The sequence below is a fragment of the Sminthopsis crassicaudata genome, chromosome 1 (assembly GCF_048593235.1).
Source record: "Sminthopsis crassicaudata isolate SCR6 chromosome 1, ASM4859323v1, whole genome shotgun sequence".
NCBI classification, from domain to species: domain Eukaryota; kingdom Metazoa; phylum Chordata; class Mammalia; order Dasyuromorphia; family Dasyuridae; genus Sminthopsis; species Sminthopsis crassicaudata.
Window position 1 is genome coordinate 351224948 of NC_133617.1, and position 26514 is coordinate 351251461.

Genomic DNA, 26514 nt, shown 5'->3' on the forward strand with positions numbered 1-26514 from the left:
ATATTTATCTATTTAATTGACTCTAAGAGCATTTCTACTCTAACTGATATACATGAAAAAAATGTGAATTGGTTTTCCAAGGAAAAATACTAGTTTATCAACAACTATATTGAAAAAAGTATTCCAAATCACTATTAGAGAAATAAAAATTAAAACAATTCTGAGGTTCCACTTTACAACCACCAGATTAGCAAAATTGACAAAACAGGGAAATGACAAATGTTAGAAAGGCTGTGGGAAAATCGGCACATTAATACACAGTTAGTGGAGCCATGAATTAGTCTAGCTATTCTGGAAAGAAATTTGGAACTATGCCCAGAAAGTTACTAAATTGTACATACTCTTTGATCCAGCAATGCCACTATTAGGTCTATGCCCCTAAGGGGATGAAATAAAAAGGAAAAGATACTATATATTTATGTAGTATTTATAGTAGTTCATTTTTGTAGTGTCAGAGAACTGGAAACTAAGAGAGTACCCATTTATCGAAGAGTGGAATACAAACTGTGGTATATGATTTTAATGGAATTCTACTGTACCATAAGTGATGATGAGATAGTTTTAGAGAAACCTGGGAAGACACGTGTGAAATGATGCAGAATGAAGTGCTCAGAACTAGGAGAAATATAAACAATAAAAACAAAATTATAAAGACAAATAAGTTTGAAAATCTTAAGAACCCTGATCAGTGAGATAAACAATCATAATTCCAAAGGACCTGTGAGGAAGCATGCTACTTAACCTCCTGGTCCAGATGAAGGACTCAAGATGAAAGACTATGCTTATTTATTGCAAAGTTTTGGTTTTGATTTTTTTTCATTAAATAGGGACAGTTGGGAAGAAGAGAAAATAAATGCTTGATAATTGAAAAGGAAAAATATATATCTTAAAAAAAAAAACATTTTAAAGTGATCTAAATTCATTTGACTCTTGGCAATCTTTCCAAATGGCTGCAATATTCAATTCAACTTTATTCAATTAAGCATTTAGGAGGTGCCTAGGATTTGGGGATGCAAAGATAAAAATGAAGGTCTCTGCTCTTGAAGAGCTTGGAAGGCAATATGCCCATCTAAGGTACAACTTTTTTTTTAAGAACATAATCTCTTACAAGAAAGTAATTATAGATAGTTTTAGTTTTGCACTATCTTTTTTTTTTCTTTCAAAACTGACTCTGAAAATGACAAAAATCTCCTTTTTATCATAAATTTAATGCTGTTTAGAAATTTTCTCCTTTGTCTTTCCATCTTAATAATTTTTAATTCTCCTTTATAGGATGACGGCTAGTTTAATATGTCTCCTGTGACAGCTATCATACTGATTCAGCCAACAAATTCATTTTTCCAAGCTCTGGTTATTCAAGGTCAAGATCCCTAATCCTGAGATCCATGACAGAGTTTCAAATTGTTTTATGAAACATTGGGGGAAAAAACTCAGCTAATTTTGTTGGGAAAGCTATGGCTCTCTTAAGCATTAAGTTACAGAAATTAAAACCTTCCTGAGCTCCTTGCTTCAAATTTGGTTAACAAAAGAGAAAAGTTCCTTAAACTTTTTATAGAGACTTAAACCACTTGGGCCATATCTCCTTCAATATGAATCTGTTTTTCAAGTTGAAGTATGGAGACAACAGTACAGTTAGGGGACATAGCAATGAACTTACAATCCTGAGACCAAGGTCCTCTAATAAGCTATACTTTTAAACCAAATTATTGACCTGAGACATTTCACCACAATGGGATTCAGTTGTTTAATCTATAAAAGGAAGAAAATAATGCTAATACTAATAGTACTAACTCAGGATTATTGTAAAAGTTAATAAAAATGTTGTGACACATGATGTGCATAAAATAATTTATATATTCATGTCAATTAAAGTTCTTTCCAAATATTCTCTTTCTACCTAACACACATGGTCTATTTGTTGTTTTGGAGTATCATTGTGTGTTTCAGAAGGATTTTGTCCCAGAATGGGTCACATGGTCAGCTGATGCTTAAGAGACTGGAATCATTGACTCTTAGACTAAAACAGGTCATCTATCCCAGAGATGCCAAATATTCCACCTGGCCCACAACAACTGCAAAACCAGACTAAAATATAGTTGGGAAAATTTTAACAAAACCAATTTTATGTATGGATTAGTCATCCTCATTTGTATCTGAATTAGGAGCCATTAATATATTCTGTTTCACTGAATAAGAAATAAAAGCTTGGTGCATAGCATCACTAAACTTCTTTAAATCCTTTATGACATTTTCTTAAGTCATCAGAATTTTGTTGAAGATAATTCTATGTGAAGCAATCCAAGTTTGGTTTTTTTTTCCCTTCATAGACCATGTCTACAAATATCTAGCATACCTGGTTTTCAATTTCCCACTATGAAGGGAGGCAGCAAGGGAAAGGAAGAGGGCTGAATTTGTTGTCTGAGCAACCAAATTCAAAGTACAGCCCCATCACTCATTACTTGAGTGACCTTGGACCAGTCAACCTAACCTCACTAGACCTCAGTTTCCTCATCTATAAAAGGGGAAGGTTGGATTGGATGGTCTTTAAGTTCTTTTCTATCTCCATATCTGGAATCCTGTAAAAAACCTCCTGACAGCTCTCTTGTACCAAAGACACAGTAGGTGTTTTTTAAATGCTCACTGAATGACTTAGTGGTAGAGTGGAAAACATTATTCTGCTTTCTATTATTTCAGAGAAGAAACAACAAAAGCTTCCCTTCCTTTTCATTTTAAATTTCTGCCATGAAGAGGAAACTAGATAGCATTTTCAATTGATATGGAAGCATCCTGGATGAAGCATTAACTTTCTAAATGAAAGATTACTGGGATGAATAATTTGAGAGGCTGATTGATACAGTGGAAAAAGTTATTGGGTTTGGACTTAAAAGACACGGATTCAAATCTTAGATTACTTACTTATTTGCTCTATGAAAAGTTGAAAAGGGCCCTAAGAGGATATCTATTCCAAATCCTTCATTTTACAGATGAGGAAATTGAGACTCAGAGAAATGAAATGATTAGTTCAAGATTACCCTGGGAGTGCTCAGGGCCTCCAGCTCCAGAACTAACACTTTTTCTACTCTACTTCCTAATATTTTTGGGCCTCAGATTTCTTATCTGTAAAATGGGGAGACTGGATTATAAAGCCTAGAAGGTCCCTTCCTAAGACTAGAATACTGTGATCCTTTCACTTATCTAGAAAAGATTAACAGAGAATTCACTTTCCTTAGGATATTGACTATCAAGTAATTTAATTCATAAAAAATATATCAGGATTTGATATGCTGGAAGGGACAGTAGAGATTCTCCAATCCAGCTTCATAATTTAATGGATGAGAAAAGTGTGTTTAAAGTCACAGAAGTAGCAAGTGGGAGAGCTAGGATCCTAATGGAGAGTCTTCTGAGACCAGATCCAATCCTCTCTCCCGTCCTTGTACCACACTTATACATCTAAATAAATATCACCCCCCCAATCTATCCATCTACTACTATAAATCCACCACTGTAAAAGATATCCTTAGCACCAGGCGCTGCCTTCAGAATCTGTCATTTTCTTTTATATTCTCAGTAATGATATACCTTCTTTCCTTAAGGAGAGAGATGAATGCAGGAAAAGAGCAAAAATTAATTCAGCAGCAAGTCCTGTGAATGTGATGAGTCAAAATTAAAATTGAACTACAAAACAATGACATATATATTATAGGGCTCATAAAGCAATTCTAAAGGCAAATCCCCAGAGTGAGCTCCCAAAAAAATATTTTGAGAAAGAGTAACAGCATTAGAATAACTGCATGGCCTCCAAAGTGTCTGTCCTAAGGACCAATATTTTCTAGCTATGTTTCTCTCTAAATCAGTTTCATCAGTTTATATCAGCATTCACTGAAGAGTTTGCTTGTCTGCTGAGTACTAAAAACAAACCCAGGAAGTAGCTATAATGGCAACAGCTGAGGACCTGGGTAGGATTTTGATTTCCACTTCCATTTTGAAATTCAGGGTAAAGTAAAAATCAAAATAAAACAATATTTTATTCAAATAAGTTTTGTATATATAAAATAGAAGTTGAAATATATTGACACTGGCTGATGATTAGAGAAAATCCCAAAGTCGATTGGTTTTATTCCTTTGATAAATTGCATCACAGAAATCATCATTTAAACTCCTTGAGAACAGGGATTATTTTTTAGTCTCTGAATTACCAGCATTTAGCACACACTATTGTTTTTAAAATGCTTGGTGCATTAATCAAAAAAACCTAAGCAGAGGTACTTAAATTACTTTTTAAAATCAATAATCATGTTATGGGGAGGAAAACACATTCATCTCCATTATTTCTATATAAAACATATTTATCAGGCAAAGTATGCCTAAGATATGATAAACTGCATTTGGTTAGATAATATGGCAATGACTAAGGCACCACTGCCACCTGGTGTCAGTATACCCCAATCAGGAAAATAATGGGCTTGGGGAGGGATAAGGGGGAGAGGAATAGTCTCAAGTGCTGAATTATAATCATAAACTCTAGCATGGGCCACCTATAGGTATAATAATGGCTACAAAATAATCTGGACATGGCACTCAATATTTGTAACTTATGCTGAAGTGTAACATGGGAGCTTGGAAAGATCCCAGAGGAAAGGGCTATATAAGATGATTTGATAAAAGATAATAATTATTAGAAGCACTAAAATAGAGTGGATAAAAAGTTGCTCTTAGATTTAGGAAGACTGGATTCAAATCCTGCCTCTGAAGTCAAGTGATTCAACCTCTCAATGCCTTAGGCAGCTCTATAAGAGTATATAAATAAATGGCTGAATTGATGTTCTATTTCAGTAGGGAAATTCCTCACTGAGATTTCTCCCCAGACCAATGAAACAGCAAATTCAATATCATTCTGTCCCTTTCAGCTATCAAATATATATATATATATATATATATATATATATATATATATATATATATATATATATATATATATATATATATATATATATATAATATTTAAAATATATATATATATATAAAGAAAGTCTAGAAAAGTTTTCTATTTATCTATGGAAAAAGAGGATGTTTAATAAATGAATGAGTAATAATTTTTAAATGTAGAGGGTAACAGTAGATTTCTTAACCTTTTCCCTTCAAAGCCCTTTTTGATAGTTTGGTAAAGCCTATGGACTCGTTCTCAGAAAAATATCTTTAAATACATAAGATGAAATAGATAGATTTACAAAGGAAGTGAATTTTATTGAAAAATACTTACCAAATTTTTTTTTATAAAACCCAAAAATTTCAGGGACCTCATGTTAAGAAGCCTTAATATAGAGAATGATCCTATGAATACAGTTGAATTTTTTTTCATGAGGACAAGACAGTTACAGGCTTAAATTAGTTACAGGTAGAAATCAGGCTAGACATTGAAAAGAACTTCTTATTATCCAAGAGTTGTGAATTATTGATAATATTACCAAAAGAAAGTTGTAGATGTACATTCTTTAGAGATTCTTTTTTTGTTTGTTTGTTTGTTTTTGAGGCTGGGGTTAAGTGACTTGCCCAGGGTCACACAGCTAGGAAGTGTTAAGTGTCTGAGATCAGATTTGAACTTGGGTCCTCCTGAATTCAAGGCTGGTGCTCTATCCACTGTGCCACCTAGCTGCCCCTTCTTTAGAGATTCTAATGAAAAAATATAGACTTTCCTTGGGAGATACACACTTAGGATTGCTCAAAAGAAAGTAATGAAGATGAACAATGTAGAAAATATTGGAAGTGTATTTATTTGACTTTCAGTCACAAGAGATGACTGCAGATAATACTTCTAACACTATCTTTGTGACCTTGAGAAAAATACTTTCTTTTAGAAGCACCATAGTACAATGGAAAAAGTATTAACTCTTTGAGATAAAGGCCATGACTTCAAATCTCTGAGACAAATCAAATTAGATAGCCTAGAAGGAACCTTCCAACCATAAAAATGTGACCCTTTGATCTTTCTTTGTCTCTTAATTTCTTTATCTTTATAATGAGTGGTTTGGATGATGCTGTGATAAGATATGTGCTTTAAGTTTCTGCTGGCCCTATAGTCAATGCCAAATACTAAAAACTTCTATGAGAAGAAAAAAGTACACGTGAAACTCACATGAGATTCCAAATGTGAGTTTAAACTTTTCCTAGTTTTTATGTACTGGTTTTCCCATAAAGTTAGCACATAAACATCCTGGGATAAAACAATTGTTAGCCCATGATAACCAATCTTCTTCCTCCCAAATGTAGAGTATAAACTTATTTAAATGAATATTAACATTGAGGCTACATTTCTATGCTTAGGAGATTAAGGAAAAAATATAAAATATCAAATATCAAATGAAAATAATGGCACATTTGTGCCTAAAATTGCTTTGGGTTAAATATCTCCATCTTCCTCTAGAAATGATAGGGATAATTCCACCCCACCACCAAACCCAGGCTCCAAAGAAATATGGCAGTTCATAAGTGAGATCCAGAATAGAAAACTATTGTTCTCTCTCCAAGAAAGGCAGGATGGAAGTAGAGAGCTGACCTTATAGTCCAAGAAAACTTGGGCTCAGATATTGCTCCTATTACATACTAGCTGTATGATCCTGAACAAGTCACTTTATCTCTCTCCCTCAGTTTCCCCAAGTGTAAAATAGGATAAAAATACTACCTACCTCCTGAGGATTGTTATGAGAATCAAATGAGATAATATTTGTAAAGTGTTTAGCATAGTGCCTGGCATATAATAAGTGTTACATAAAGGTTAGTTATCATCATCATCATTACCAATTGTCAATGAACCAATTATCCCTGTTGACGTTTCTTTCCTTCAACATACCACTTTTATAGCTCCAAGAATAGTAATTCATAATTCTAAAGTACTACCAGAGTTTTTCTTACAACATCTAGGAGTTTTAATTCATGTATCATTATTCCCATTTTACAGTTTAGGAAAGCCTCAAAAAGGTGAGCCAGAATTGACCTGAAATGGCGTTATTTTATGCCCAGTATTCATATTGGAATACAAACATTTTTTCTTCACTTGTCCCTCAGCCCAACCCTCATCCAAATGAACAAGGCATATTTATGTGCATATTGGGCAGCCCACTACCCTAACCACATTAAAGACACTATTGTAATGTGGGAGACTCTTGGTCCTATGTCTTTAATCACCTCCAACTACAGAGAACAGCTTGATTCTGGCCAAGGCCCAGGACTGTGGTTCCATAGCAAGGCAGGATTAAGGAGGGAGAGGGGAGTACCCCAGCCTAGAGGGGCTCCAGTAAGTCCAATACAGACCCATGTTCTCCCTGAAGAAACTGACAATTTTCTGCAGCATTCATAGTGGGTCCAGGCCAAGGCAATTCCTCAATATCTGCCCTTGGATGAGCCCCAGGTTCAGCTTGGGTTCCAATTGATTACAGGCAAGCTATATGAGCCATATGTGAGCCTTTTCTTTGTTGAAAGAGACATTTCCAGGATTACATGATTTTAACATATACCTTCCCAAGTCTGCCATATCAGAATCTAGACTAAAATACCAAATTTAACCATTTTCTTGTTCTAAATACAATTAGATCTAAATTTACAATATGCAGTTATGCTCATTAGCTGGATCCCTAAACACATTTCTCCCAATTCTCTAGACTCAAGATCTCAGAGTTATCTTTAACTCTTTCTTTATTATTCACAGCTAATTACTGGCCAAATCATATTGATTCTGGCTTTTAAATATCTCCCCCATATAATAGGAAAAGTACTGGTTCAGCAGATCTGGGTTCTAATTCTGCCTCTGAATTTTTACCTGTATGACTTTGGACAAGTTATTTAAGCTCCCTGGGCCTCAGTTTCCTTCCTTAAAATGAGGGGGTTGGATCAAATAACCTCTGCTCTTCAAGTTCGATAATTATGAGTCTATGATCTTTCCTCTTCCTTTCATACTAGCCCCGGTCTTCATATGGGAACTGCTCTAATAGCTTCTCAACAAGTTTCTTTCCCTGAACCAAACTAACTTTCAGTCCACCATCAAAGTTATTGTAAGAGCCAACTCTGATCACATCACTCCTTATTTGGAATTTAAAAAAAAAAAAAAAAAAAAAAAAAAAAGGTTTTCATAATGCCTACCTCATAAAGGTCCAACTCCTTACCTGATGTTCAAGTTTACATAATTTGGACTCAGACAAACTTGCCAACTTTGTTTAGCTCATGCCTTTCCCTTCCCACATATTGCAACTCAAACCCAATTTCAGTGACTCTAGTTTTCAGAATTTGTCTAGACCATTATTATCTCAAGTAAAGCCCTATCCCTAGAATGACTCTTCTTCAACTCCTTCCCCTCCCCATATCAATCTACTGAAACCCTTAGCATCCTTTATTCAGATGTCAGGGTCTCCAAGAACCCTAGAAATGCCACTCCTCCCCTGCACCATATACTGCTTTCAGACACTTTTATCATATTCTAATCTTATTTATACAAATCAAATCCCCCAAGACTAGACTTCAGAGTCTAAAATTCCTTTCGATTCCTTTAGAGCAAGAACCAGGTCTTATCTAGTATTCCCACCACACCAAGCAAGGTGCTTTACATATAATGAATAGGTTTTAATAAGTGGTAAGATCCTAAACTGTTCCTGTTTAAATCAAGCTTACTGAATCTTGCCCTGGACCTTCCCATGTGTTTTAAATTAAGGTATAAGGAGTAAATGTCAGGGTTTTTCTTTTTTCCCCTACCAAAATTTAAACAAAACTCCCAGATAATGCTTGGTTAGGACAAGTCTGAAATCTGAAATTCTATACCATGTTCTATCTCCAAGACTGAATAACCTCTGATTAAGATATGCTTAGAATTAATAAAGAATATCTGTCCTTGCAAAAGTCTAGGGCAGTGAGTGCTTTCATGTCTCCTAGCTTTGTCTAACCTCTTCCTTTCTCAGATGGTTTAGGGCTTCCTGTACTTTGCCATGCCCTATAGGAGAAATGACCATATTGTCTGATGTTGCCATTTCATTTTCACCCAGTACAGAGGGAATCTGATAAACATCTAGACTGGACCCAGAAAATCCAGTCTGCATCTGTCTGGGTCTTTCATGAGGAATCTTTTTGTCTCTGAATTTGCTTTGAAGGCAATCCTACAGTACCTCTAGGGGACTCAGTCCAAAACAGACCTTCAAGGTCTATCCTGGATTTCCAAATTATAAAAGATATGATTATATTAAGAATTATGATAAAAATTAAATACCAAATGCATACAAAGTAAACATAAGATGACAAATTTATTTTGCAATTAATTACTGGAACATTTCAAATACAGAGGTGAGAAAAGCAGTAACCATGGAGTTAAAAGAATCAAAGGAATATTTCCCCTCCTAAGAGGTGTCAGTCTGGATTCATTATCTTCATTATGGTTACCAACACAATGGTAGACACATGGCATAATAACTTGGCTCATCAAGATCCTCTAAAGTCCAAAACATAGCAAAATTTGATTAGATAAACTTGATAAAGTTTCTTATCAGAATTGGCTCACAGACAAACCTCAAAAGCTGTGATAAACTTCCCACCCACACACACATTCAATCTCCATCAAATCTCTGCTTTTTCCATTAATTTTTAGTTTTATTTTCAGCTTAAGAAACAAAAAATACAATGCACAATTTTCACATACACAGCATAGGAAAATAAGTTACACATGAAGCTACATGCCTTTATTACCTGTAGCATACCTTTTAAAAAAGTATATAAGAAGATCAACTTGTAAATTTCAAAACTGTTTAGCTTTTTATATGTTTCTTGTTTAGTTTTTTTTTCCCTCTATGTCTTAAAAAAAGATTCCTCAATGACCTTTTTTTAAATTTTTGCATTCTAATGCTATTCTTGCCCTACCCACAACCCCCAACCTCTCATTGGGAAAAGAAAAAGAAAACTAATGTTATTGTTACAAATATGGAGTTGAGTAAAACAAATTCCCAAATTAGCTGTGTCCAAAAATCTCCTGCATCCTGAATCTATCACCCCTTGGGAGACAGAAGATAATAGCATGTTTCATCTTTAGTCCTCTGGATTGTGATTGGTCATTACATTCATCAGATTTCTCTAGTCTAAAAATTGTTCACCTCTATAACATTGTTTCTTGTATAAATTGATCATTCTGCATCAGTTCATATAGATCTCCCAAGTTTCTCTGAGATCCATTTTGTAATGTTTTACAGCACAATAATATTCCAGTACATTTATATTCCACAATTTTGTCATGTTGTTGGGCATCCCTTATTTCCAGTTCTCTGTTATTACTAAAAGAACTGATATATATATATATATATATATATATACACACACACACACACACACACACACACATACATACTTTTCCTTTTTTAAAAATATTTTTGGGTTATACAATTTTTGTGTCAAATTTCAATTTTGTTATTTTCACCATAAGTTTTATATTGAAAACTTGAGGAATAATAGTAATCAAAATAAACTTCATTTTAGAAGACTCGCTATTAAAAGGGAGAGTTAGAAAAAAAAAAACAACTTAATGATAAGGAGTGCCAAATTATGAGATATGAATGTAATGGAATATTACTTCACCAAAAAAATGACAATGGAGATATTTTCAATAAATGCTTGGAAGACTTTTGTAAACTGATATATATTAAAATATGATTTATATAGAAACAATACCATTGAAAATGTCTTCAAAAGATTTAAGAACTCTTATCAAATGTAATGACCACTTGTAGAGAGCCTCTTGTCAAAGAAGTGCTGGAATCAAAGTATAGAAAGAGATTTACATTTTTTAAACACAGCCACTGTGAATTTGTTTGCTTGAATTTTATTCGTCAAAAAGACTGTTTTTCTTTTCTTTTAAAAAACATTGTTGGGAGAGACTTGGGAGGTACCAAGGGCTAACAACAGTGATGCAAAAAAGTAATTATAAAAGCATTTTAAACTCACAGAAAATAATGGAAGGAACTTTAGAAATAAGAAAAGACAACTAGATAGCCTTAAAAGTTAAAAAAAAAAGTTGAATGCATTAAATATTTTTCATTTCATTTTATTTTTACTGAGGCAATTGGGATTAAGTGACTTGCCCAGAGTCACACAGCTAGGAAGTCTTAAATGTCTGAGATTAGATTTGAACTCAGGTCCTCTTGACTTCAGGGCTAGTTCCCTATCCACTGCACCACCTAGCTGCTCCATTAAATATTTTTTAAAGCAAGTTTTCCTATTTGATTCTCTTTTTATGTTCTACTATGGAAATTCATGGGGAAAGGTGTTCTTTAAGTTCAAAATTGCATAAATAAAAGAAAAACAGACAAACAGAAGAAAGTTGTATTTAAAGATGTTACAAATAAATAAAAAATTAAAGAACTAAAATCCAGTGATAATTTGATTATTTTCTTACCAATATGTAACTACTGTCAATTCACTTCAATTATTAATCTTATTCATAACCTCACAATAGAGTGTTCTTATAATTCATCCAGCTAACCTTATACATAATCCAATCACTGCAAAATTTGTACATAGTAACTTGTCTTCACAGTTCTATAACCAAGCTAATCAAGGTATAAATATTAGTTTACTTTCTCTAATGTGCTTCCTATCCTGGGAATCTGGAATGTTTAGAGCTAGAAAAGACTTCAAAGTTACCCTAATATCCCACCAATTCACAGAAGTAAAAGCTAAATCAAATGACTTGCCCATGGCAAAACAATTATTAGTTTCATTAGCTAGTGGCAGATTTTTTTTTTTAAATTTTAAGAGAACCTCTAATCTTAGTTAATGACAGAATCCAAATTAGAATCTGAGTCTCCTAGTCTAGTCCTTTTAAATAATTGACAATTATTAAAACTTAGACAAATATAATTAGACAAAATAAATGGCAAATATAAAACTTTGTGGTTTACAAACTTCTTTATAAACATCATTTTTTTTTGTTCCATATGACAGCCCAATGCAATTATTGTTAACTCCATTTTACAAATAGGAAAACTGAAAAAAGTTAAGTCAAGGAAGTATAAGAAAAGGAATCTATGCTCATATTTCTCCTTATACTGAAGTTAGCACTCCACTATTACTGACTTCTCTTCCACAGAAACAAAAACTACAAAAAAAAAACAACAAAACTAAAAGACACATAAGGCATCTCTATACTATGAAAAAAATAATTTAAATCCAATCAGAAGGGGCTATGTGGTATAGTGGAAAGATTGCTCAATTAGGAGTCACAGGTCCTAAATTCAAATTCTTAAATCACTTACCTGCTCTGAGGGTCTTATACTAAGTGACCTTGAAGGTCTTTTTCAATTCTGCCATGAATTTTCTACATATACATATATATATATATATATATATATAAGACTTCCATTAGCCAGCTGAATTCTCAACTCTCAGTTGCTCTACTGAAGCTGCCTGAAATATAAATATAACAACACTTCTCTTAGCAACCAACTTAAAACTTTTATAAACTCCTATTGATGCTGACTGCCTAAGCAAAAGTCAGAATTGACATCTGAAAGAGAATGTAACCATTCCAAAATAAAATATTTTCTTCTATTTATTTACTTATTTGTTTATTTATTTTATTAAAGCTTTTTATTTTAAAAACATATGCATAGTTTTCAGCATTCACCCTTGCAAAAAACCTTGTGTTCCAATTTTTTCCTCCCTTCCCCTAGATGGCAAGTAATCCAATACATGTTAAACATGTGCAATTCTTCTTATACATATTTCCCCAATTATCATGCTGCACAAGAAAAATCAGACCAAAAAGGGGAAAAAAAGAGAAACAAAATAAAATGTCAGCAAACAACAAAAAAGTGAAAATACTATGTTATGATCTATATTCAGTCCCCATATTCTTCTTTCTAGATACAGAAGATTCTCTCTGTCTATTGGAATTGCCCTGAATCACCTCATTGTTGAAAAAAGTGAAGTCCATCAAAGTTGATCATTGCATAATTTTGTGGTTGCCGTGTACAATGTTCTCCTGGATCTATTCACTTCACTTAGCATCAGTTCAGGTAAGTCTCTCCAGGCTTCTCTGAAATCATCCTGCTGATTGTTTCTTATACAACATAATATTCTATAACATTCATATACCATGACTTATCCAGCCACTCTCCAACTGATGGGCTTTCCAGTTTCTTGCACTACAGAAAAGGCTGCCACAAACATTTTTTGCAAATGAGTCCTTTTCCCTTTTTTATGGTCTCTTTAGGATACAGGCCCAGTAGAGACATTGCTGGATACAGTTTGATAGCCCTTTGGGCATAGTTTCAAATTGCTCTCCAGAATGGTTGGATCAGTTCACAACTCCATCAACAATATTCCAGTTTTCCTACATCCCTTTCAACATTCATCATTATCTTTTTTTGTCATCTTAGCCAATCCGAGACATGTGGAGTGGTACCTGAGATTTATCTTAATTTGCATTTCTCTGATCAGTAGTGATTTAGAACATTTTTTCATATGATTAAAAATGATTTCAATTTCTTCATCTGAAAATTATCTGTTCGTATCCTTTGACTATCAACTGAAGAATGGCTTGAATTCTTATAAATTTGGGTCAATTCTTTATTTTAGAAATGAGGTCATAATCAGAACATTTGGGTACAAATTTCCCCCTATTTTATTGCTTCCCTTCTAATCTTGTCTGCATTGATTTTGTTTGTACAAATTTTTTTAACTTAATAATGAAATATTTTTCGACAGTAGTTAAAACAGAACAATTAAGTTTTAAAATATAAAGTTGGTTTCATGACATGCAACTTTTGAAACTCACTCATTCCCCAATCATTGTATAATCATGTTGCTGTGTACAATGCTTTCCTGGTACTACTCACTTAACTTAGCATCAGTTCTTGTAAGTTTCTCTAGGCCTCTGAAATCTTGTTGATTGTTTCTTATGGAGCAATAAGACATCTTTTTTTCCAAATTCAGTTCAACAAACATTTATTAAGCTCCTCACATAAGCCTGTACTACATCAGATGTGGTGGGAGGGAGGGGAGGGACTGGAAGAAAGACAAAGCAAAACATTCCTTGACTTGAACTTATGTTCTACTGGGGACATGCAATATATGCATAGGCATATAATCACAAGGTAATTTGAGGCAAGAGGTAGCACTACTAATTGGGGGTCTCAGAGAAAGCCTCACCTCTAAAAAGCACTTCAAAAAATAAAACTTCTGAAAGCTGGAGATAAGGAGGAAATGCATTGCAAGGCATGGAAGTTAGCTAGTGCAAATGCATAAAGGAACATAAAATTTTAAAATTTAGGGTAGTCTAATTTTGATTTCACTTATAAAGTGAAATAATGACAGAGTGGGGCAGTTAGGTGGCGCAGTGGATAGAACACCAACCTTGAATTCAGGAGGACCTAAGTTCAAATCTGGTCTCAGGCACTTGATACTTCCTAGCTGTGTGACCCTGGGCAAGTCACTTAACCCCAGTCTCAGGAGAAAAAAAAAAAAAAAAAGAAAGAAAGAATGACAGAATATGGTGGTGGTTTTTTTTTTTGGGGGGGGTGATAATATACATAGGATACACTTCTAAGCTTAATTTTCATTATTCATATTTTTTCACTCCTATCTAGACAATCAACAAAACAATAAATCAAATCCTGATTTATAGTTTAACCAAATTCTGAAGTGTAAAAGCTCACGCTGAAAATTTAACAACCATATCCCCCAAGGTAGTAGGAACTGACTCAAACACATCCCTGGATCAAGATTGTGGTAATCCATGGGCAGTGAGGAGGCACAATGGATAGAGCACCCATCTTGGAGTTAGGAGGACCTGAGTTCAAAACCAAAATCAGAAACTTGCAAGTCACTTAACCTCAACTGCCTCACAAAAAATAAAATTAAAATAAAAATTAAAAAGTTTATGGAAGTCCGTGAAAGCCAGCATAAGCAGGTTTTATTTTATGTTTGAGGCAAAGGGGATGTTTTACAGGTTTTTGATCTGAAGAAACCTACACTTTCCAAAAATGTTTGTATCTGTATGGTGAACAGCCTGGCAAAGGAAAGAGATTGGAGATAGGGAAACCAGTGAGGACAATATTGCAATGACCCAGATGAAAAGCAATGAGATCCTAAATTAGGGGAGTAGCTGTGCACACAGATAGAGAGAATTGGATATGAAAAATATTACAGTAATACATGGTGATCAATTATAAGAAAATTAAAAATCAGGATGATTCTGATGTTCAGAACCTGGATGACAGTGATCATGATGTTACCTTCAAAACAAATGGAGAAATCTGTGGCAGACCAGAGGGATTAGATATTGAGGAAGAGATGTTCATAGAATATGGAGACAGAAATCTCCCAGTTCAGGACTGGAATTCATACGAGAATCTAAGACTGGATACATAGTTTTGAAAATCATCCATAGATAGAAAATCCCATCTGCATCCAGAGAGAGAACTATGAAGACTGAATGTTCATCAAAGCATAGTATTTTCACCTTTTTTTTCTTTGTTTGCTTTTCCTTTCTTGTGGTTTTTTCCCCTTTTGGTCTGATTTTTCTAGTACAACATGACAGATATGGAGATATGTTTAAAAGGACTATATATGTATAATCTATATCAGATTGCCTGCAGTCTCGGGGAGTGGGAAGATAAGAAAAGAAGGGGAAAATTGGAATACAACATCTTACAAAAATGAATGTTGAAAACTATCATTACATGTATTTGGAAAAATAAAATACTATTTTAAAAGGAAATCATCTATGAAGGAATACTAATTAAACCAATGGGAGAGAAGGGATAAGTAAGAAAAAGATTCTACAGCAAAAAAAAAAAAGTAGTAGGTCTTGAGTATACCCATACATAGGAGGTAGTGGATGATTGATGTCCCCACAAAGAATACTATGAAGTGGCCAGACTAAAGAAGGAGAACCAGGAGTATTGTGAGAGCCAATGAAGCCATTCAGGAGGAATGGGTGATTGACAGTTCCAAAAGATGGATGCTTTGGACATGTCAAGTCAGATGAGAACAATGAAAGAATCAGTGGATTTAGCAGTTTTTCTTTTTCTTTTATTTCTTATTATACATATATATATATATATATATATACATATATATATATATATATATATATATATATATATATATATATATATATATACACACACACACACACACATACACCCCACTTCTATATATACCCCACTTCTTCTAACTTTTCTATTCAACTATTTTTTTTAAAATCCATTTATGGTCCACTTATCCCATCTTTTCCTTTTGAAGTTTCTTAAAGAAATCAGTAAAGGTGATTTCTAGTTCTCACTCTACCACTATTTTGCTATATGTTGTGGGCTAATTCTTAATATCAATTTCAATTTACTCATCTGGAGAGAAATGAGATGGGATGAGTGTACAGTTGAAGTCCCTTCCAAGTGCGTAAATCTATCATTCTTCATAAAGTCCTACCTTGTCCTAGTTCATCTCTTAGGAATTAAAAAATAAGAACTGAATTCCTTCCATCTCTCTCTTCCCCATTTATTCTACTTTGTTTTGAGTTGTGTGTGTGTGTGTGTGTGTGTGTGTGTGTGTGTGTGTGTGTGTGTGTGTGTGTTTTAAACTTCAAAAAAGTCTCTAACCCCAAAGTTTGAGAATCACTGTATTGGAAAATGCTATTAAAGATAACCACAACCCTCACTAGATAACCCTATAATGATTCAAATCAAAGTAAACTTCCTGAAACTTAAACTCAGGAAATCCTGTGGCCCAGATAATATGTCAAATGAGATGCTAAAATGTAGCCATGATCACATTTAGAAAGCTCTTCAGTAACTGTTTAATCTAATCCTCCGATCTAGGCATTTGTTTCTCTAAGATACAGTCAGAAGAATTAATTATTCCAAGATGTTAGAACATAAAACAACATAAAGAATAGCAATGACTATACAGCAGCAGTCGGCAGAAAGTAGTCTGCAGTGTCCTGAATGAAATTATCAGATAACACCTGGTCAAGCAGTCTTAGCCACCAGAGGCAAATCTGATTGCTCCTGGGGATCCCTGAATGCAGCAGATGCTTTCAGATTTTTTCTGCTCTCAATGTGGAAATGAAAAATTAATATTCAGTGGAAATATTAGGAAAATTTTGGGCTGGTTCAGTGGAGGTGGCTGGGCTAACATATGGTCAACCAAAAAGTGCATCTCTGAATGTTGGGAAGAGGCCCCCAAAGTTAGGGAGCTAAAGTCAGAGCCAGCTAGAGTGAAAGCAGGACATGAATTTGCAGGCCAAAAAATGGGGGCCTCCTGTCTATGATTCTCCCAGAAAACTATAATTCTAGAAAGGGACCACGGCTACCTGTTTTTTATCCATCACTTAAAATTCTCATCGTATTCCATAAGATTCAGCAGAAATAGCACAAATACCTGTTACCTCCATTTCACAGCTGGTGTTTCTTAACCCCGTTTTTTCTATTTCCATTTACCACAAACAGCTGCCAGCCACTTCCTTGTCTGGCTTTTGGGGACATCGGCATGCTCTCTTAGTAAAATGGAATTTTTTAGGCAGCATTAACCTTGGAGATAGAAATTCAAAACTGGAAAGAATGGCAAATTTGCTTGAGAGGATCACAAAAAAGTCTTAGGCAACTTATGCTGATGGAAGATGAGGGATGCTGAAACCTTGAGATTTCTGTTGTTTCTTTTATACTTACAAAGTTATACAAAAGTAATAAAAAAATTTAAATATCATTCATTCAAATCAAAACTTAGATTGTTCTCAATTTTCAGCATAAAAGTTTTTTAAACTAGCACTGATATATGATATATTCAGATTTAAAAGAAGAGATGAAATTATGCTCGAATTGTCTTTCTAAAAATCCATTGGGAAATAAAGCATAGAAATGTCTTCAATCTTCTGTTATTTGTACAGAAAGCACATCAGTAATCCACAAGGAAAATTTCTGTTACGGCATTTCTGCATTAAATTGAAAACAAACCTGAACATGTTATACATATATCAATCCCACAGCAAATGATGACCTGCCTGACAAAAATGAATCTTTATTCTAGCACCTGGCAGTGTTTCTGAGTATCCCACAGGAATGTTGCATACACACAAAAACCACAATGCTGAAATTCTATACAGCAAATCACTCAAGAAAAATTATGCATTTTATTCACATTTATAGACTCCCTAGATTGACTTTAAAGCTCTTAATTTAGTAAACTGCCTTTACTTCTTTATATATGTGTCCCTGGACAAGTTTCTTTACCTCTGCACCTCAGTTTCCTTATCTGTCAAATTCAACCACTTTATTTCTATGATCCCTTCCAACTTAATAGTCTATGATTTTGCCTACCAAAACTATCTTCCCCTACTTCTACTTTTCTCAATCAAGGTCAGTTTCTACACTACACCTACTGTCACTCATTTTTCCTATCTACTTTGGGCATGTTGTTCTTCTAGCTTGGAATATTGTCTCTCCCCTCACACTACCTCCATCTTCATTTTTCACAGCCCATCTCAAGGCTGTTGACAACTCTAATGCTTTCTCTAAAATGTTCCCTTTTTGGTTACTTATCTAGCAATTGTTATACATCTTGCAATTATATAGCTTAAAATATAATGAAACATCAGCTATCTGGAACCCTTTATGAGAGTCCCTCTAAACAGCTGAATTTTCCAGAGATATGTATTTTTCCCAGTCACCAAAACAGAGTTTATTTGAACAATTTTCATATTAAGATTATATGATTCTCCATCTTCTTAAGAGTATGCTGAATATATTTTTCTTAATGGTTGAAGATCATCATTCTGAACATCAATTATTATACTATGTTATAATACGGTGATAGTGTTCTATAATAATGAGGGGTCTACAACTGATGGGACTATAAACAGCTGTGCTTTTGTTTGTTTTTTTGTCAGTTTTTTGGTAGTTTTTCTGTGTTTTCCCTATCAGATTGACACTTTCTGCTATCACTGTGCTTCCATTAGTGCATTTATCATAACTCTTTCTCCTCTTCTCATTTTCTACTTCTAATTATATTTGTACTTAGAGATCAGAAATCCAAACTTGTTCCAACTGATGTGTAAATAAGAATAAAAAAGGTACTGAACAATGGGGACTCCCTTATCAGTAAGTTATTTAATATATTGTAAGTGGCAGCTGAGCTAATGGCTAGAAATTCTGTACTGTTAAAGTATATAATAAGTTCAACTCCTTTCTCTGCCATTTACTACACAGGTGTCATTAGACAAGTCCAAACCTCATTGTCCCCATCTGTTTATAAGAAAGTGACATATGACTTCTAAGTCACTTCTAATTTGTGATCTGGCTTAACTCTTTATTATGTTTATTATATATTGCCTAGTAAACAAATTTTATGAGGGTGAAAAAGTCATAGAGAAGGGGGGGAGGAAGAGAAAGGGAAGTATCTTATCTTTCTAATTCAACGTCTTCCAAGGAAGAAATTGTATCTTATGTTCCCTTTTATACCACTCATCATGTACCTAGCACAATCCTCAAAACAGAACTGGAACCCCATTCATCATGCTGTTTTGATAACCTTTATAAAATATGTGAGACACTTAAAGCTGATTTAAACTAATAAAAATCAATATACCCAAAACTTATCATGTAAAATACTTTAAAAACACATTTTAAAGAAGGGTTATCTATTCCTCCTCCAAACTTTTCTATTTCTGCTGAGGACATTGCCAACTTTACAATTCCCTAGATTTGGAACCTTAGAATCAGTCCTAATTCTTCCTTCTCCCTCACTTCTCATATCCAACCAGCTGCCAAGTCCTGAACAGTCTACTTCCAGAATATTTGACATATTATTTCCTTATCTCCATTTACATATTCACTCTCTTATGCCAGGCCCTTATCACCTTCCTACTGGAATATTGAAGCATAATTCTAATTGTTCCTTCTGTTTCCAGTCACTCTCCTCATTGATTCATCTTCCATATAGCTGAGAAAGATCTAAAGTGAAGATCTAATCATGCCATTTTCTTGCTACAAAAATCTGCAGAGAATTTCTATTTTCTTTAGGATAAAAGGCGAACAGCCTGAGGTTTAAAGCTCTTTGAAAATATCTTCTCTATAATTTTCAAATAATATACACTTACATACTATTTACTCAATCTGACATTCTAGTTATCAGTTCTCAGTTTTTCCATAGATACATTCCTGGAAGATCCTTTGTTTTCCTCACCTCAACCTTCTAGACTCTTTAGTTTTCTTACTGGCTCTGTACAGCTACCATTGGCAATTTATTGATTTTCCCCCAATTCTCTCCCATCTCAAATGTTTGTAAATATCTGCAGTTATACATAAGATCTTTAATGATTAGAAATGCTTTATTCATCTATTTGTTTTTTTGCTTCCCCAAAGTAGACATTTAACAAATATCTATTGAGTTGAATTGGAAGAAATGAAATAAAAAATTTAAAAATTGCTGGTGGCAGCTCAAAAATACAGAATAGAATGCAATTTGACTAGAGCCTTCCTAAGCTAGCCTGTGATAGCTTGAGTTTGGTGCAGCAAGTCATTAAAGCTTTTTCTGTCTCAGTTTCCTTATCAGTGAAATGGAGATAATAAAAGCACCTACATAACAGCCTTGTTGTGAGGAATAAATTAGATAATATATGAAAAAGTGCTTAACAAAACTTAAAAAAATGATTTAAGTATTAGTCATTATTATAAAATTTGTGCTTTGGGGAGCCATGCCTGAGTGACTATTTCATCAGTCCTCTAATGTAAATTTTAAAAATCATCCTTATCTACTATGAAAATGTACATAGTGCCAGAAATAGATGACTAATGATGGAATATGTGAGAGTTCCACTTAAACCATTCTTTTTTTTTTTTAAATTAATTTCATACTTTTTTTTATCTTTATACCACAGTTGTTTCTTATCCTAAATCCCTATAGACAGAATTCTCCCTTATGAACAAGAAAAACAAATAAGCAAAAATATCAACCGCAGAGGTTGTGTATAACAAAATATACAATTCAATATTATATCCTCATTTTCCCCTAACTCTTAGCTAGAAAAGGAAAGATATCTTTCATTACCTTTTCTCTGGGACCTTTATTGGCCAAATCACTACTTTCAAGCAACTGAAAGCAATTTGAACAAAGATGTGAACTCTCTCACAGGGAGCCACCATAACTACTAAAACTTGAAGAGGCTTCAGGCTTTAGGTGTTTCTAACAGTTGGCAGTTCAAATACAAAAAACAAAAACAAAAACAAAAAACCGTGGAATGATCTTACTGAAATTTAATAAGCCCTGAAAAGAAAAAAAAAAAAAAAAAAAGAAAAGAAAGAAAGAAATTCTTCAGATTTCTAATTTTAACCAAAATACAGGAAGAGGGAAAAAAGAGTGGAGTCTGTTCCTGGCCAGAGCTCTTGATCCATTCCTGAATACTTGAAAGCCTGAGTTCATAGTCAATGAGATAAATGTATTACGGATGATTCAAAAATCTGAAAAGGGATTATGGAGAGCCAAGATTGAATAATAAAGGAACCAGATAGAATTTATAAGGCACATGAAGTCATTCACACCAATGCAAGCAATTTGAAGCTCAAAGAGTTCTGGAGCAATGGATACTGTGAAGAGAGATTAAAGTCTCTGGATGACTTTGCTAAAAGTAATATGAAGTTAAGTATAAAATCTACACAGCCACACCCAGTGGGATTTAAATTCTGGCCTCTTCACCTGAGGGGAGTTAAAGATAAGAGATGTGGACATCTGGTAGGAAGGAATTGAGAATAGACTGTGGATCTGATAAGTCTGAGCTCATTGTTTCAGATTATCTGACTGTAAGGATCCTATAATTGTGAGTTCAAATAGGAGTAAATTCTTTATTAATTTGGGTATAATGAGGTATACATAAATTTTTGTTTTCAAACTTGACCTGGGATTTCTACAGTGTAGGGCAAGGCATTTTTTCTATTAAAAGCATTGAAAGGTATCAAATTCAACTCATATTGAAGGATCCCTGTGGGCTGTATATTGACTCAGAAAACCACATATTAACATTATGTTCTATTATGTTTTTTATGTATTTTGCTAAATATTTCCCAACATTTCCCATGTTATTCAGCTTCAGGCCATATTTTCAATTATTAGATACAATGTGGTTAGCCCACCCTCCTTTGCAGTTTAACATTTCTGGACTGGGATCCTGAAAAGGAGAGTGACTTGCCCAATAAGTGTTAAGGGTGGACTTTGAACCCAAGTCTTCAATCATTCTGTCCGGCTGCCTCTCTGTGGACAGAGTATTTGGGCCTTTGCCATTTATTGAAGGACCAGATTCATCTTTGGGGAAATGGGCTCTTGGAGGGCAGGCTAGAAAAAGGCAAACGTTTGATTCCTAGTGAACATGGCTTTTCTCCAGTGAGGAGAGGCAATGGGGAATGGGCTTACATGGTAGCAGCTTAGATCTAAATTAGGGGTCAGAGGTAACTCTAACAAGGAGCCAAGGGATCTTGTGAAATTTTCTTCTCTTGAGGTTTGAAAGAGACAACTGTCTCTCTGAGCTTATGCTCATCCTGCTCTGCCTGGAAATCCTAAAATACTGTGCTTATTAACCGGAATTCCCCTCCAGACATTAATATGCCTTTTCCTTCACCATTTGTTGTTCACTCATTTAAGCTGATTTCGACTATATAGCAGAGATGACAATAATATGTAGCATATATGTAGCAATAGACATATACACATCATTTTTTCATGTAGTTTCATGCAATTCTCACATGGTAGTTAGTATAAATAGTATTTGCCCCATTTTATAGATGAAGGAAACAACGATCAGAATATTTAAACATTTTGACCAAGTTCATACAGCTAGAAAGTCTGGAGGCCAAATTCAAACCCAAAACCTCTGACTCCACATTTGTCACTCTTTTTACTACACTCCAGTTAAGACCCTATTTTCTTCTGAGAGTTATTTGCAAATATCCTGGGTCAGAAGAAATTAGTCCTTAAGTTTTCACTCCATTAAACAAAACCACTAATGTTAAACTGTGTTCTAATTAAATTACTGCTGAGACTTTAAGGAGTCATAAAGACGAAAACAAAATAAATTACTAAATAACTGTAAAGGTTTTCCCTGGACCTCTTCCAGCACTACAGTGATCCTAATTCATGTGCTTTTATTGTACAAACAATAACTTGGGCAAAGTTAGAAAACATTACCATGGATTATACCCTCTAATTCTTTTGCATGATAGGAAATGCGAACAACTGGATTTCAGACCAGAAGGGAACAGATCCAATCTTGATAAGTAAATAAAACTTCAATGATTCAGATTCGCTGGGGAAGGTTCAAGACTAATCTCAATAAGTAAAGTTCTGAAACAAAGATGAGTCTTCCTGACCCCAGGCCTTGCAAAGGACTTGTCCACAGCTCCATCACTCCCATTCATAGGATGTGAATTAAATTCTTCTTAATTTCACGTCTAGCACTCTCCCATGCCGCTGCTTGTCCTAAAGTACCACTTTATACTTATTCCAACAATTTTGCCACCGATCAATTTCATTTCAGAACTCCTTTTCTGAAAATTAGCTTCCAGAAAAAAAACCATTTCATTACTTTATAGCATAGCTTCCTGAATTCAAATCTGGTCTCAAATACTTAGTAGCTGTGTGACATGTAACCTTGTTTACCTCAGTTTCCTCAACTATAAAATAAGCTGGAGAAGGAAATGACAAACCAGTCTACTATTTCTGCCAAGAAAACCCCAAATGGGGTCACAAAGAGCTGGGCATGAGTTAAAAAAAAAATTAAACAAAATAAAATTGACACATTTTCTTAATGAATAAAGTTAAGTGAATGGAGTTTTTATGAATGACCACTAAATTAGTGCAGTCTGAGAGAAAAGTTATATTGGCTGCCAAATATCTCTGTGTTTCAGCTCAACAAACATTTCTTAAAACTCTTTCTATGTGTCAGGCACTGTGCTAGGTGCTAAAGATTCAAAGACAAAACAATTCCACGTCCTCAAAGAACTTACATTTTCAGGAAGGATGGAAATGGGGGGAGAGAGGGGATAGTATTTAACATATGTAAAAACAATTCTAAGGAAGATATCAGGAAAAGTTTGGGGACAGAAGTGATAATACTAGGGCCCTGAAAAAAGCTTAAGTTGAAGAGGAAGTGTTTGTTAATTGTCGTGGTGAAACATAGTGGAAGGAGATGAAATATCCAGCTCTGAAAACAATCAGTAGTTTAGTTGGGCTGGAATGTGGAGGCCATGAAGGGAGTGATATGAAATAACGTGGAAAAGGTAGATAAGCAGGAGCTATAATGTGGAGAGCCTTGATTTCAGGCTAAGAGTTTGTATTTCATTAGTAGATCAATAAAAGTTTATTAAGTGGCTGTTATCTGTTAGGTCCTGTGCTAAGTGCTGGAAATATACAAAGAGGCAAAAAATAGTTCTTGTCTTCTAGTGGGGGAAACAAGAATAAATACATACAAATAATATATATACAAACACAAATACACATACACATATATGTATGTATATATCATGTTTTATGTATTTTATGATATATGCATATTTATATTACTATGTGACATGTGTATCTTATGATATGTAATATATTATATTACTATATGATATATTATAGAATCTATAGTGTAATATATAATTATTCATGATATAATATAATAGGAAGTAACTAAAAAGGAGAAAATATTTAGAAGAATTAACAAAGGCTTCCTGTAAAAGATAGGATTTTAGCCGAGTCTTAAAAAAAGCCAGGGAAGTCAGGAGGAGAAAATGCATTCCAGACATGAGAAATAAATAACAACAACAATAACAACAAAATACTCAGAGTCTAGAGATGGACTGTGTTGTCCATGGAACAACCAGGAGGCTGGTGTCACTAAATACAAGAGTATATGGCAAGGAGTAAGGTATAAGAAGACTGGAAAGGTAGGGAGGGACTAGGTTATATAGAGCTTTGAATGCCACATACAGCATCTTGTATTTGATTCTGGAGGGCAAAATAAATGGGAAATTGCATGTACTCACTTCTAGCAAGAGTCCCCCTTCTGGCATGGCAATTCCAGTGGGGAGGTGATCTTCTTTCACTGGGTGGTCACCATGGGTCCTAAAGTGTTGCTCCTGAATTGCTGTTAGAGAAGAGATGTAGCAATATGTCAATGATCTCAATCAATTCATCTCCCCTGTCTTAGGCCCAAGAAAGTGAACCACATTTACAGGGTAGAATGACTTCCTCAGTAATCCAAGGGTTGTAAAACATTGTTTTTAATGAATGATATTTTTCCACTGTTATCCTCTTTATCAAAAAATAAAACAAACAAATGAATAGGTACAGGAAAACTCAAGGAAAAAAATATGTTACCCAATCCTTGCAGTTTATATAATTCAACCCAGTTAGTGTTGGCTCACAGTCAGCAACCAAAGAAAGACAGAACGACCCAATATTTAACTAAGTTTGATTCAGTTTGTCTTAGAAAACTTTAGTCAGTCCAGTGCACTATATTTTAATGTTGTTTCTTTAAAGCTGCAATTTTGATTTTCGTGGTTCTTATTACATATCACTACCCAAACTATGCCATCCTAGGCTGAAGAAAATTTTAAAGTTTTTGTATATTAAAGCATATAAAAACACAAGAAATTCCTTTTGATTCTCAACATCAATGGAAAATTAGGACTAATTCACCCAATAGTTATAACTCAAACACAATTTTTGTGTGGTGATGAAACATGTATAAAAAGGTGAGACTCCCATTCCAATTTATCAGGGTATCAGTCAGTCAGTCAGTCGAGCATTTACAAATCACTCACTATTTGATAGTGATAAAGGTAAAAACAAAGGCAAAACCCACCTCTGCCCTCAGAGAGTTCGTATTTTAGTGAGAAAATTAACACACAAACATTTAAATAGCCCTGTTCATGCATGATATCCATATGCTATAGAAATGGAAGATAATTTTCAGAGGGAAAGGGGCCCTGGAAAGGATGTGGTGAAAAAAATCAAGAAAGCCAGGAGGTAGATGAAGGAAGGGAGAGTCTTCAGGAATTGGAAAAAGCCAGGAAAAAGGCAAAGATAGAAGATGTAGTGTTGGATGTGAGATCTACCAAGCAGATCAGTGTAACCAATCATGGAGTGTGTGAAAGGAAGTAGAGTAAAAGAGCTACACAGGGAGAAGAGAGCCAGGCTGTGAAGGGCTCTAAACACCAAACAGAGGATCTTACATTTGTTCTTAGAAGTAAAAGGGACACGAACAGATTAACAAAAATGTTATTGCAATAGTACAGAGTTAAGGTGATGAGAACTTGTACCAGGGGAGCAATTGTATGAGTAAATAAAAAAATTGTATGAGAGTTATATGTGTGTTTGTTTACATGTATATATGTACATGTTATATATGTGTATGTGGGTGTATGAGTTTATGAATATGAATCTATAGGTGTACACAGGTCCATATGTATGAATATGTACATGTCTATATTATGTATACATGCATATATATATATATATATG

The 26514-nt window shown here is 34.2% G+C and overlaps 1 protein-coding gene across 1 annotated transcript in view; it reads right to left on the reverse strand.

Annotated features, from left to right (window-relative positions):
• AHRR (aryl hydrocarbon receptor repressor) overlaps window positions 1-26514 on the reverse strand; it is a 263772-nt gene that overhangs the window by 87852 nt on the left and 149406 nt on the right. The window contains exon 4 of the mRNA XM_074279204.1: window positions 25035-25135. Coding sequence (XP_074135305.1) covers window positions 25035-25135 — 101 coding nt within the window. The remainder of the gene's footprint in view (window positions 1-25034; window positions 25136-26514) is intronic.